General features: G+C 37.8%; 1 protein-coding gene across 1 annotated transcript; it reads right to left on the bottom strand.

The window, feature by feature from the left end:
* Window positions 1–8,426: 8,426 nt before the first annotated feature.
* LOC143033880 (uncharacterized) lies at window positions 8,427–13,959 on the bottom strand. The gene is made up of 2 exons (XM_076199483.1): window positions 13,804–13,959; window positions 8,427–11,180 (listed from the first exon to the last, which is right to left on the bottom strand). The coding sequence occupies exon 2, from the start codon at window positions 11,175–11,177 to the stop codon at window positions 10,011–10,013; it is 1,167 nt and encodes a 388-aa protein (XP_076055598.1). The 5' UTR covers window positions 11,178–11,180; window positions 13,804–13,959; the 3' UTR covers window positions 8,427–10,010.
* Between the last annotated feature and the right edge of the window lie 478 nt (window positions 13,960–14,437).

Here is a 14,437-nt window from a genome sequence, read left to right as displayed (position 1 = left end):
CACTGAACCCAGTGATATGATTATCGTCATCACAATTGTCAAACATATACGGGATCACAATTCAGGCCTAAACTATCTAAAAACAAATAATTTAAGGTAAAAAATGAACACATATTTTTTGTGTTAGTTACTCAAACTAAAAACACTTTTTTCGACCATCTTTTCCATATACCCAAAGCATCCCAGTATTCTTTCATCAATCCTTTCGCATTTTTCTGCCTCACCTCATTTCTCACTCTATTTTTCTCGCAGCCATTACCATACTTCACTTCACCTCAAACAGGTTTAGGCTCCTTTCTTCCTCATACAATGTCGTTAAACACATCCACTCCTTTATACAATTTTGTTTTTCCATCCATCCCGAGATTCTTTTTTCCCATGCCACTTTTTATTCCTCCCTCAAGTACTTACTTGACATAATACTTAAAGACTTTCACTTCCTGCAGCCTCTCTCCTATTAAACTTCCTCCAACTAATTAATGACACGCTCTCCCTTTCCAGTTCTTATTACTTTTTCCTCACTTTTACTTTCAGCGTTCTTCTCTCTATACCTTTCCAAATTCTACAACTAGCAACCTCAGTTCCTCACAGACCCAAGCGCAGTGCCATCCGCAAACACCAACTGGCTTTACTCCCACTTCCTTCCGATCCCAAATACAGAAGGTCAGTAGCATACGCCATGAGACCCTTAGCTGTGGCCGAAGCCATCACATTCGCCCTATGCGCTTGGACTGTTGGGGGAGCGAACAGCATATGGACCTTGGGCTACAGCAGGGGAATTCTCCACAGCATTACACTACGTTTCTACAAGTGACGCTTTCTGACGTTTAATAAAGAAATAACAAAGACATATTCTTACATAACTTGCGACACTATCCTTATGGATAATCTTGCAACATATCACCAAACTCTCCCTGCCAGATCATGTTGCTTCAGCCGCCCGCATGATCTAAAGATCTGTGATCTATTTTTTGGTTTATCAAAGGAGTCACAAAAACACTTTCATATTATCAGTTAACAAGATCATATGCAGTCCATCTCAAATGAACGATCACCACTGTGGCCATACATTTGTTGTCTTTTCTTACCAGGTTCATTGTCAGCATTCACATGAAAGAACTTCCAGTCTTCGGTACAACTGAGCACTAGGGAACTACCCAGCAATATGTCAGCATCTACGGGAAACTGACGAGCCAACCGGCGAAGATGTCTCGAGTTTTTGCCTTTCCTTGATATGAACTATCACCCACATCAGCTATCTCTCGTCTGTCCTTACACTTTAAAGCCACAGGACCAGTGCTACCTCTTTGGCTGAAAGAAGCCTGACAACTGGCTTTACTCTGAGCTTGTCTGTGGAGAAAATGTAAATATCTGGGAATGACTTTAGTAAAGTCCAGCAGATTTTGTGACCATACTCAGAGCCCTTACATCCCTAAGTGGGGCCCCGGAGCAAAGTTCTCAGTGACACCCCCCCTTCCCCCATCACCATTTTCCATTTCCACCATCCCTTACTGCTTATTACAGTTATTGGTTTACGAAATGATTAAACATATCTAAAAAAAAATATTTAATGTCCCTATTGCAGAAAGAATAAGGGGAAAAGATTTCACATTTTGTTGATTCTAACGCAAAATTCGCAATTTCGGTAATTTAGAGCTCCTTTGACCTTTTTTTTATTATAATTATTTTGACAATCTTGTGGACGGCATGTCCAGACTAGAATTGGACGCACAAAGTTCACAAGCTTAATTCAAAATTAATACAAATTATTGTGTAATTGAATACATTGTATAGACACGGTAAAGGAAACATGGACTGGAGGTGAAGCTTTATTCCTGACGTTTCGTCTAACGACTTTCTCAAAGGAATGAGCATACTAGAAACATACAGAGATTATAAACCCGCCTTATGGCTCAAGGGGGTGTACGAGCGTATAGCGCTGCGTCCTGATTGGCCCGCTGAGACAGCCAATCACGAAGCGCTATATTCGCTGAAGATTTGGCCCAGGTGAAGCTCCCAGCCTTATTGTTGATATTCGGACGAGTGGTGATGTACGCAGCTTCTATAGATTTTCTGATCTTCTTATCCATACCTTCGTGTAGAATCTCGGCTCGGTTCCATTGTGGGAGAGATTCTACACGAAGGTATGGATAAGAAGATCAGAAAATCTATAGAAGCTGCGTACATCACCACTCGTCCGAATATCAACAATAAGGCTGGGAGCTTCACCTGGGCCAAATCTTCAGCGAATATAGCGCTTCGTGATTGGCTGTCTCAGCGGGCCAATCAGGACGCAGCGCTATACGCTCGTACACCCCCTTGAGCCATAAGGCGGGTTTATAATCTCTGTATGTTTCTAGTATGCTCATTCCTTTGAGAAAGTCGTTAGACGAAACGTCAGGAATAAAGCTTCACCTCCAGTCCATGTTTCCTTTACCGTGTCTATACAACTTGTTCACATGGATTTTCATTTAATTGAATACACTCAAGGGACTGAAAACATGAAAAAAGAGAACCAACTGCTGCCAAGAGTGAAGGCAGTGACAAAAACTGACAGTATGGGCCTATTCAGTCACCGTTTCCCCAGTAACTAATATTATTTCTTTTAATAACAACCATTTCTCTGACGATGGTGTGCGACAGAAGAGATACGAAATGATACTATGTGGAAGGCCTTAGTCACAACCCAGATGGTTGGTATTATTTCTCCCTGATTTACGGAGCTGGTATCCGCCCAGGCCTCAGCCTTGCAGGTGGTACGGAACATTTTGTACCTGAACACAAGAGACAGTGTCTACGGTATACCTCTGTGGTGGCAACACCCGGAGGAATCTGAGGTTGCCTCTTAAGGATATGTGGTGATCGGCGGTTGGGAGGCACTCAGGGTGGACGCCCTTCCTAACCTCTTCGCCATGGCCAGGATTTGACCTCATCGTGTGGTTACTAGACATGGTCACTACCACTGAGCCATAGTAGTGGTGTAGGCCCAGCGAAATTGAGAAATACTGTCCACCCACGTTGTTGCTTCAACTGCCACCGGTTTGGACACACTGCACTAGACCATGATGTCGCCGCCTAGATGGTGATAAAAACAAGTACGGAGCATCCAACTAAAGAAATTAAATAAAATATTGTAGCAGTGTGTCGGTGAGGAAAGTTGAAAAACGGGGTCTTGCTTTCTTGAGTTTATTAGCAAGCGGGTGTAAACAAACAAGCGACGTCTATGAACGTCTTCGTATCAGTAACTTAACATAAACAAAAGATGTATACATAGGATTCAATTAGATACACACGACTAAAAGTGCTGTATAGGATCTAAACCTATTACAAAGTATAAAACATATGAGAATCACATATATAAGGAATCTACAGCACCATTTACATGTATATAAAAATAATAATAAGACAATTAATCTCAATTTACCACAAATATGCATACACATCAAAATATTTTTTCCTCCCTCATACAGAATTGCCCATGTTAAGGCAGATTTACTCCACACCCATCCAAACCCATTCAATGCCCCTTCCATCTCAGCACCTTGTGGCTGAAGGGTCATCCCCATTCCCCATGTAATTGCACAACCACTGCACATGGAACCACGTGCTTAAATCCATCAAGAACACTCCGCATCATCCTCATATTTCACGGTATTCTAATATGAAAAAAATATATCCGTGTGAGACTCAGAACGCATCAGTCCTAGAGAAGCCCGGAAACAAGTACAGTACAATTCAGGATGATCAGACCACGAGTCACATATGCATAACACTACGGGTCATCAGACAACCCCCCCCCCAACACACACACACTAATAGGTCCACTCAAGCAACTACACCAAGAGACCACTCACATTGCACAAGAATACATTGTACAAACCTCTAACCTCCCTCACCAGTGACATTATAACCCACAACCCAAGCTCATCTGAAGCCAAGTAACCTTAAACGAAACCCCCAATACCCTCCAGCCCATCAAAACCCTCAACCCTAAACCTATTCAACACTTCAAGCCACCCACTCTAGAATCATTTTTTGGGGATATGAATGGTCCGTGGTTTGTGTGAAATGGTATTAAACACCGCCAGATGCCACAATTCCTCTCAAAACGTTGCTTTTATTAGTTTCAGTTGATACTTGACCAATTAAAAAAGAATGTTCCTACATCATTGTATTATGTTTGATTTGCATTAATTCGTCCAGTCAAAATACTGACGGGTTTACTTGTAGGAATGTGGAGAAGACGGTCTGGTCTTTGATCATCAGGACTGGCGTTTGTCAATTAGGTTAACCGGCCAAAACTATTGTCGTCTTGTGAAACATATGAGATGCTGATCAACTCTTATTAAAGTAATTTTAACAATAAAATGTTTGTATGTCAATTTTTATATATTTGTGAAACTTCTATGCTTTTACGTTTCTGTATTCTATTTACAAGTACATGTAGAATGTATACAATGGAACATCCAGATGGTAGTCTCATCATCCATCTCAACAGCAATCAAGGACAGTCACACTTGCTAAGGTTATTCTCTAGAGTTGAATAGTTCATAAAATCCAAGTGAAAGTTGGATGGCTTTCTCTTTGGTAGTTAACACTGCCACCCACTTGTAGGCCTTTCCCAGGGCTTTCTCTCTTTGATCTTTCTGTCTTTCCGTAGCTCTCCGGAATCCGCACGAGTCCTTGTTGGCTCGTGAGACCCCTCGGTCGTCCGGCCCGACGAACTCTAGTATTAATCTGTCGTAGTTTGGAATAATGTAGATCCCATCCCCACCGGGTACACAGCGTGTCATTCCACGCGGCTGTCGCCAGTCACCAAGGAACTGTGCAACCCTTACAGTATTATCCCTTTGGGCTCTTCTGTACATATTTCTCGTGCACCAGGAGGCTTGCCCCTACCTCGACGAACAGAATTGAGTCTTCATCTCCACCTCTGCAAACGAAAAACACTTTCCCTGATGACCCCATTATCGACCCGGTTAAAGGTAGGCATGTTTTTTTTTCACTCTGACCAAACCTGATTAGCTGAACTTAATCCCTATATTCTTAAGAAATGTCTGTCTTTGTATACTGAGGTTAGGAAACTTAGAAGCGGAGATCTCTAAGATACCACTAACTCTGGGAAAGCTACACGCGACTTGCTTAAGACGAAAAAGTTTCATACCTACCTCCCTAGGTCACTGCAGAAATTTGATGACCATCGACGAGTCTGACATCCTCGAAGAAACGAAAAATGAAGGGATTCTAGATGTTAAATTCATCACGCGACTGGACCGGGAAAAGAACATGCGAGTAAGCACACCCCTCATCATCCTCACTTTCAAATCTACAACCCTCCCTGACCATGTCAAAGTTGGATACGTCCATGTCTCAGTACAACCATATGCTCCCAACCCTTTGCGTTGTAATAAGCGTTTTAAATATGGTCACTGTCTAAGTTTTGTCATAGCCAAACGATCATGTGCGGTGTGCAGGCGAACATCCTACAGATGCCTGCTCTGCAAATGTGTTTCAGTGTGTCAACTGCCCCTCTAACAACAAGCATATATCCACCTCCTGAGTATTTCCCATCTTCAAAATAGACAGAAATTTGTACCAAGAAAGCAACTTGTGGCATCTTTTTCTACGAAGCACGGAAGTGTTTGATGGAAAGATAAGTTACCCCAACTAATTCCTCTGCAGCAACTTCCTATGATAGGTTTGTGGTATGGAGTTATGTTTCTTGTAAAAAATTATAGTCAGGTTTGTACTGTTGGAGAAGAATGCAGATATTTTCCTAGTTTAGGATGAGTTTTGCAGTTTGATTGTATGATGGATTGCACTGTTGTTTAGGTTTGTAAGATATGGGTGATTTAGATTGTGTATCAATATGAACTGAGTGCAGTTTTATTTCTTTGTACCTAAGTGTTGTTTGGGGAAGGAAATGTGGGTGAGATGTACATAGGCATGTCTTAGCTTGACAATTAGTTTAGATGGGGCATTAGGAAGCCTGGCACTGTCTGTGGGTCAGTTTGCATTGAACTGACTTAATCTGGGCTCTCAGTTGTCATTCGAAGAATTTCTTCAGAAAATTGGGACAATTTCTCTAGATTCGACAAAATTTCTCTAGATGGTAACGCAACATATATGAATAATGTTAATGTTGATGAAATAAAAAACTAATCAGTAATAACATCTGTTTATTGTGAATTCAAGAGTAAAGGCTATTAATACACTTGTAATTATATCTAAAAAAAAGTATTTTAGTCTACATAATCAAACAAGTACACCATAAAAATAATGTTCAATCAGCGATAGGCCAATTTTATTCGATACTTTAATTATACTAAGCTAATGACACATGATGTCTAGACTGGTGCCATATTGTAGCCTACATTAACTGCATACTGGTACTATTCCACAGATACTGCTCTGACAGAAAATAAGAAACCACTAAAACATGACAATGCAAGTGTCAGATGAAAAACCAATTATGTTATTTAGAGGAATGCTTTTTTCCTCAAAACATCTCTTAATTGCTGCATACAATGAAAGTGAATCACACTTCTCAACCACAACCATATCAAAAAATTATGTGACACTTTCATATTTATCGTAGTCAAAGTAAACTACACACATTGCAAGTTGTTTTTCACTGCTGACATCAGTTGTTTCATCAGGTATGATAATACTAAATTTGGTTACTTTCAGGTGCTCAATTAGGTCTTTTGAAAATCTGAACCCCAACCCCTCCCTAATTAAGTTGGTACACTTGGTGGAGGACATTTTAATCTGCTGTAACATGTCTTTCTCACTGGTGTTGGCTGGACATGTAGCTTTTATAAGATCAACTAATGATTTACTCAAGCATAGAGGTAGATTGTTCTGAGCTAGAAAGGCTGCAATTCGACATTCAGTTATATTTTTGTAAGCATTAGGCTGGTGCTGTTTCTTGAAGCACTCATCAACATTAATCTGTGAATGTGAGGCCTTCCATGATTTTATATGTCCTGAGCTCTTCCCATGACTTTCAATGCCTATCTTTGTGCAATGCAATGATGTTGAGCACACACTGCAAGTTGGACTGGATTTCCCAGGAGCAGGTGCCTTAAGCCATCCTTTAAACTGATTCACAGCTAGCTATTCAAAACAAAAGTTTTGCTTGTAGGAAGGCTTGGATTTTTTTGGTGAACATTTTGACTTTTTGTGAGATGGTTTACATTTCTTTGATGATGGTGGATTATGTGGCTCATCATCTCCTAAGTCACTGCTTACAAAGGATTACAAAGGCGGAGCATGCCGACAGGAGACCTTTAGGTCCATATCTAGGTCGGATGCAAAAAAAATAATCATAATAATAAATTAATAAATAAAGACTATAATAATGTAAATAACAAATAAAATACATAAATAAATGCATAGGTATAGTTAGATAATAAACAAACAGGTAAATAGTAAATAATAATGAATTGACATATAACTAATAATAAATGAAAATTAAAACAGACAAATGATAACAAAACAAAAACAAATAAAATGAACTAAATTATAATCATTACAGCATCTTGCTTAGGTGTTTATTTAAATGATTCTTAAAGCTTCGAACTGAACTACATTGCACTACCTGTGAAGGAAGTTTATTCCATTCATTAACAACACGGTTGGCGAAGTTGTTTCTACCTACTTCCAAATTGAATCTATTTCTGGACAGTGTATACTGGCCATAGTTGTGGAAGTCTCAGAACATCAGAACTAAAAATGAAAGCTAGCCTAATAAATACCTAGTCAATACTTAACACCCTACCCTACTAACACACAATTAATATAAAATTAGAAGCTATACTTGAGAATTGATTAAGATACTATTCACAAATCAATTTGGCGAAAGTGAAAATATCAAGATAAAAGATTCAAACCACCTTAACACTTCAACACTAAAAACACATGAAAGTGATTGGCAGCCGCCAAAATGGCCAAATTTGTTTTCACATTTGCCAGTTTCCATCACAATGTGTTGATTTTCATTTATGCCAAATTCCTTTGAATTTTCTCCAAATTGTGTTTCACTTGTTCCAAATTGATTTTCAATTCTGCCAAATTGAATTGTAAATGGTAAAATTTCTTTACATACTTTAGTTGATTCTTCTTGGATTTCTCTAGAATTTCTCCAAAATGCACATTTCTCTAAATAGCTTCAAATTTCTCAATCTAGAGAAATTTCTCTAAAACTGAGAGCTCTGGACTTAATAAGCATGCATGAGGAGGGTTACCATATATGTAGCAGGCTTTAATTTGACTGCACCTCAGAAATGTTCAAAATAGTTCTCTGGATTTTTCTTTTGTCAAAAGTTTTTCTTAACCATTGTATATAGTCATTTAAATGATTTCTTCTAGTATAGTACTGTATTTTTATTCAAGTACTTGGGGTAATGTAAGAATACAAGGAATCATTGTACAAAATTGTTTAATCAAAATTCTATACATTATAATTGTTTTTACAATGGGGTACACTGATTTATATATATATATATATATGAATATAAATGGTGACTTACATACTAAAGTGGTAATGTATATACATCTTTGATGTGTTCCCAGGAGCAATAGATTTAAAAATATTTTTGGCTAGGTTCAACATTATGATTTACTACATAAAATGAATGATAAAACTTCATCTGTGTTGCACCAATGTACCTATTAAATTTTACAGCATCTGTTAAAAAATCTTAATCTGTTTTGAATTAACTCAGTAATCCAATATTCATTAAATATTTAGAAAAATCAAGTCATTACTAACATAATTGAGTCCAAATGACAGTTTTTCATATAAAATGTAATTTATAAACTAAACAATTCTTTACTGCCAGGTAACAGCTATATAAAAATATATTTTCCACGAGGAATGTCTTGCTACCTTCTCATTAACAATGTATGTGAAGTGTATGTATTTAAGAAATACTACTGTAACATAATTGAAATAATGAATAAACACTACATATTCATTTATTGAACTGGAGTAATTGAATTGTTATAAATATACAAATCTACTTTTTTATAAAACTGGCAGTGTAAAAAAATAGATTTTAAATCATCTGTAATATCCTACATGCAATTTATTAAACTAAAAAGCAATATGTGTAGTAATTACCCATACAACTGAAGTGATTAAATTATAATATAAAAGACAATACAAAGTTAACAATAACACTGGAAGTGTGACCACATTATAATTTTACATTATTTAAAATACATCCTGCATAAAATATAAAACCTTAGCAGTTCATCAGACATAATTATTATTTAGTAACTATGACCAATGAAAGGTATCTGCAAGTAATAGTTCTGCAAGAAGGATGTCAGAAAGAATAGTATCTCTGCTATCTACCTTCAAACATTCACAGCCTTTCGGGGCTGACAAGTGGTATCTAGATTGGGCCAAGGATCTCTGTGCACTTCATTTATATATCCTCCACATTTTCACATAATTAGAGCCAACAACCAGCAATTATAAGCTGGTAACATAGAAACAGTTTCTTCCTTCAGATTTACAGGAAGGCCCTATGCTCACTGTTACGAGGCTGTAGGTTGCCAGTCAGTGAAATGAGACAATTATTATCATTGTAATACAATAAAATTTAGAATTTCCCAACTGCCCACAAAACCAATTATTGATAAAATATAATTGATAAAAATAATTTTAAACAGGTCAAACTATTCAAACTACAATTGTATATATATATATACATTATACCACTGTTTAAAGAATTGCAAATTTCATTAAGATATATCAAAACATAACTATGATTTCAGTGAAATCAGTCAGTGTCAGTCAGTGAAATGAGACAATTATTATCATTGCAATACAATAAAATTTAGAATGTCCCAACTGCCCACAAAACCAATTATTGTTAAAATATAAATGATAAAAATAATTTTAAACAGGTCAAACTATTCAAACTACAATTGTATATATACATTATACCACTGTTTAAAAATTGCAAATTTCATTAAGATATATCAAAACATAACTATCATTTCTTCACCCACATGGGATTAACAGTTTCAAATGGAATGGCATGCATATCTGCCCAGTCAATAAATCTATTCCCATAGTGACAACATATTTGCAAAAGAGCCATGGCATCCCCTTCAGCACTGTGAGCTCTGTAATCCAAATTGAAAAGTCTTTCAAAAATATCTGGTTGCTTGTATGATATGCATCTAGACTTTTTTGATGAAGTAATATTTTTTGAATCTGAATGGTTATATTCTAATTTTCTACAAGGGAATGAAGGTCGACTAATGACAGGAATGTGATCATTTTTGTTTCCTGGGCTTGGTGTATTCATGATACTGGGAAGATGCCGTTTTTTAACAGGAGTCTTTGCAGCAAGTTCAAGTATCTCATTAGTAGATGATTTCTCTGGTGTTTGAAAACTAGAAGATGATGCTATTCTATCTACCTCTGTATCATTATTGATATCTTCAGTTTGATCTTGTGCTGAATCTTCATCACATTTTCTTCTCTTGGAAGGGTTCTCAGTAGGGACTATACTGTCAATGACCATCTTTGATGACTCTTCTACTTCTTTATTATCACTATCTAAGGCTAAAAAACCTATGTATGAATCAACACATAAGACAGATGAACATGTATCAGGCCTATCAGCTTGTATAAATTCTGCTTTCAGGAGAGGAAAGTCGTATTTATGTCCATTGTGGGCCACAAATGCAACTGGTTTGGGTAGGTTGACAAAAAGTTTCAAAGCATCTGCACTGTCTTCCGCAAAACGAGGTAAATGTTCTAAATTGTAATTACTTAAATTTGTCAACTCTTCTACTAATGGTGTAATAAATCTCTTTGGGTAGTACAAACGGGTGTACTTGTGTAACACTCTTGGCAGTGCAGGAATTCTGGATTCCCTCTTTTCTCTTTGAGAGGGTATGCTTTCATGAAGTCCATCATTTTCTTTTGGCTTGTCCACATTCTCGCAGATATTGGCCTTGGTTTTTCTAGATTTAAAATACTCTCTTGCTGCTACAAGTAAATCATTTCTGGATACAGCAATAAGAGAGATTTCCATAATTTTTGGGCAGTCATATTGCAGTCCTGTTGCTTCAATATCAAGAAATATGAAGGTTTGTATTTTTTCCCTCTCCTTACTAACGCCATGTACTGCTTCTTCATTTTCCTCCATAACCTGAAAACAAGTTTATATAAATTAATTTTTATAATTTTCATAGGTGATCCTATAATAATTACTAATTATATAAATATATATCACACTGTATTCACTTTCATCAAACAGAAAACGAGTAAACACAATACTAAAAAGGTACAATTGTACATACATATTCCAAGGCTTTTTCCCCCTTACAAGGGAGGTAGCCAAAAAGAAAAAGGCATAAAATCATTCCCACCCATTCCATCCCTAAATACACTCCACTCCCCTCCACCCTCCCTCTCATCTTAGCACCTCCTGGATGACGGGTCATCCCTGCACCCTGTCCACTGCCCTGGGTCAGAGGCAGTGTCGCAAGGCACAGGACATCCTCAGCAAGGCCGCTTCATTAAATCGGCGACCCCCCCTTTCCCTCCCCTCATGCAGAAAAGGAGAAGACAGGGAGAAATCCCTTTCGGCTGTGTCAAACATAATATAACTAGGTACTTTTGTAATAACTAATAAACTGGGACCAATGATAGGTACCTGCTTAAGGTAGTCCTGCAAGATAAGACATTGAACTTCCCATTTTCAAAACCTATCAATTCCCATGCCTCTAACAGGGAGTGTAGCCCTGAGGGGTTGACACTCGCGTCTCCATACTGAGCCAAGATTTCTCTCAATCAACTTCACCTGTGTTTCTTACAACTTTTCACACATGAAGAGCTAACAACTGGCAACTGCTTCCCTTGAACTATTTACAGCTTGGTACATTTTTAATTAGGTACTTTTTAATATCTATGCCTTTCCTCCAAACAGGTGTATGTTGCTAGTCTATCTTTCTTGAAGTTGTAATGCTCATCCCATAAAAAATAAGAGACCAAGACAACATAATCATGCACTTCCCTGAGACTTTTTTTTTTTGTCCTTCTCATCTGTTTCTCAGTTTCCTTTGAATCTTTCACACTTCTTTTTTGTATAATACTAATTGTTTTGCTTTTCTAAAGTACTGTACATCCCTTTTACATTATCCTTTTACTTCAAGGGAGCTAAGGCTTCCTCCAGATTTTTCTTTCCAAGTGAAAACCAACTTCAGTCTTGCCATCTTCTTGGGGTTCCCAAAGGTAGTGACTTCCATTAGGGTAATCAATGCTATGTATTTATCTCTGTCTAATATATAGGAAATGAGCGCGTGTAGGGTCCTGTCTCTCTGTTTTTGTTGGTCAAATCGAACTTTAAATTGCCCTGTTCCTTCATCCAAAAGCATCTCATAAATCAATAATCCCACACAGAAAACTGTATTTATTAATGTCCTACAAATATAGTCTTTGATTTTAGCTTCTAATTTTCCTTTATTCCCACACTATGAGATTTTTATCATGTATGTTGACACGTTTCATAGCTATTAGATTACCTCTCTTCTCTACTCTTAATGGTGACAGCCCTCGAATATTTACTGATTTTCTGTTCAATTTATCAGCAGCCTGATGTTGACAGAAAAACCATAGGCAAATGGAATAACCTGCCATGAGAGGTGATAAGGCAAGTAGGTGCAGGGCATCACATGGTTCCAAACCTTAACCAACCAACTCGAGACAGAGTGTTTTTTCATGTATTCACCTCGGATCTGCTACAGTCTCTGTCGAGACAGCCACGAATCGTAGCTGGGGTCAGTAATTTTGCAGAGGATAAAAACGTTACTTCTCTTTGATCAAATTACATGAAAATCACACCTTTTAAAGAAACTAGTTCAAATAATGCAACCATATGCTAATTTGTTACGGTATATGTAGCTGTGGTCGGTCATACTGCAGAGACTAAAACATAACTTCTCTTTGGTGAAATTACATGAAAATCACACATTTTAAAGAAAAAAGTTTAAATAATTCAACTATATGCAACCATACATATATAGAAATGTGCATTTGAGCAAAACCTGTCCTTGTTTGGGTTTTGTTGTATTGTTCGGCTTTTCTCGGTTTTCTGAGCAATTAGTTATTAGTGAGAGTGAGACCGCACTGGACAGGTTTCTGCAGAAGGTGTCACACGAGCCTCCAGTGCCAAGCTACACTGCCATCAGTAGGTTTTCTCCAAACTCATTACCAGACCAACTGGCCCTCGCGAGGAGGGACAACAGGACTGGCAGCAGCGGAAGTCCACTACGGCTGTAAGGATCGACCTCGGAACTTCACTTAGTAAAGTAAGCCATAAGGGCATCTGAACTTCAACTTGCTTCATTCATATACAAAATGTAGGGATAAAGAAAAATACACATTCGTTAATCAGAAAGGTTGATTTTATAAGTATATTATTGAGTAAGCTGTAGCTATTGTCACTGTAATCAGTACTACAGTCTGTGTTAACACTATTATTGGATACAATTACTTTGTGGCAAGTTGTTTCTTGTTTGTAAACATGACCACGCACGTTCGTCTGTACCCTCGTCTACACTCTACAGGGTAGTAACGCAATTTAAAACAAAAAGTCAGGCTTATTAACGATTATCGTACAATAACAGCGTGGAATTAAAAAAATAGTTTTGAATAGTTCTATGTGTAACATTAATTCACTTCTTGCTATCGTATATGCGCTTACACAAAAGACCTGTAAACGGGGATCTGTTATGATTATCGTGAATTAAACTTTATTTTTTCCATCTTACCTTATATTTATATGTCGCACTGGGAAGAAGACTTCTATATCAACCACTGTGTTGTTGATAAAGTCAGTAAGCACCGCGACTTCTAGTAGTAATGTTATATCGAGGTTTCGGAACGTACATGACGCTTTCAGCGTCAATGATGGGTAACGTGTGGTCTAACAAATAAGACGGATCTACAAGGTCCGACCAGCGGGTAGCTTAGAATTTAGTTCCATGCGTTACACAGATCCTAAATCTCGTTTGAGGGTATAGTCTAATGCAGTCGATTAGGGACTTCCGTGATACCGCAACGGATCAGACTCAATAGATTCTGTCTTTATTACTCCTGCTGGCATTATCTTCGGCGCGATAGTTCCCAAGGATAGAGGTACTGCTTATCGCTGATACCTGGGGCCTTGGGCATCATTATTCTGTTTAAGCCTTCTGTACAGAACATACGCACTCCGGCTTGCTGGTGCAGTGGTACCGCGTTCACCTACTAACTCCATGGTCTTGGTTCAGTCGCCATCCAAGGCTGAGAAGCATCACCGACTGCAACCCGTCACCCTAGTCTATTGAGTGTATGTCTTTGATCACGTGTTGGACTTATTTATCAATAGCTATATGTAAATATGAACACACACACACACACACA

Source organism: Oratosquilla oratoria, chromosome 16 (genome assembly GCF_046742065.1).
Source record: "Oratosquilla oratoria isolate Oo_2021 chromosome 16, ASM4674206v1, whole genome shotgun sequence".
In the NCBI taxonomy this organism is placed as follows: Eukaryota; Metazoa; Arthropoda; class Malacostraca; order Stomatopoda; family Squillidae; genus Oratosquilla; species Oratosquilla oratoria.
Note: the sequence above shows the minus strand (reverse complement) of the source record. Positions and strands in the feature narration are given on the sequence as shown.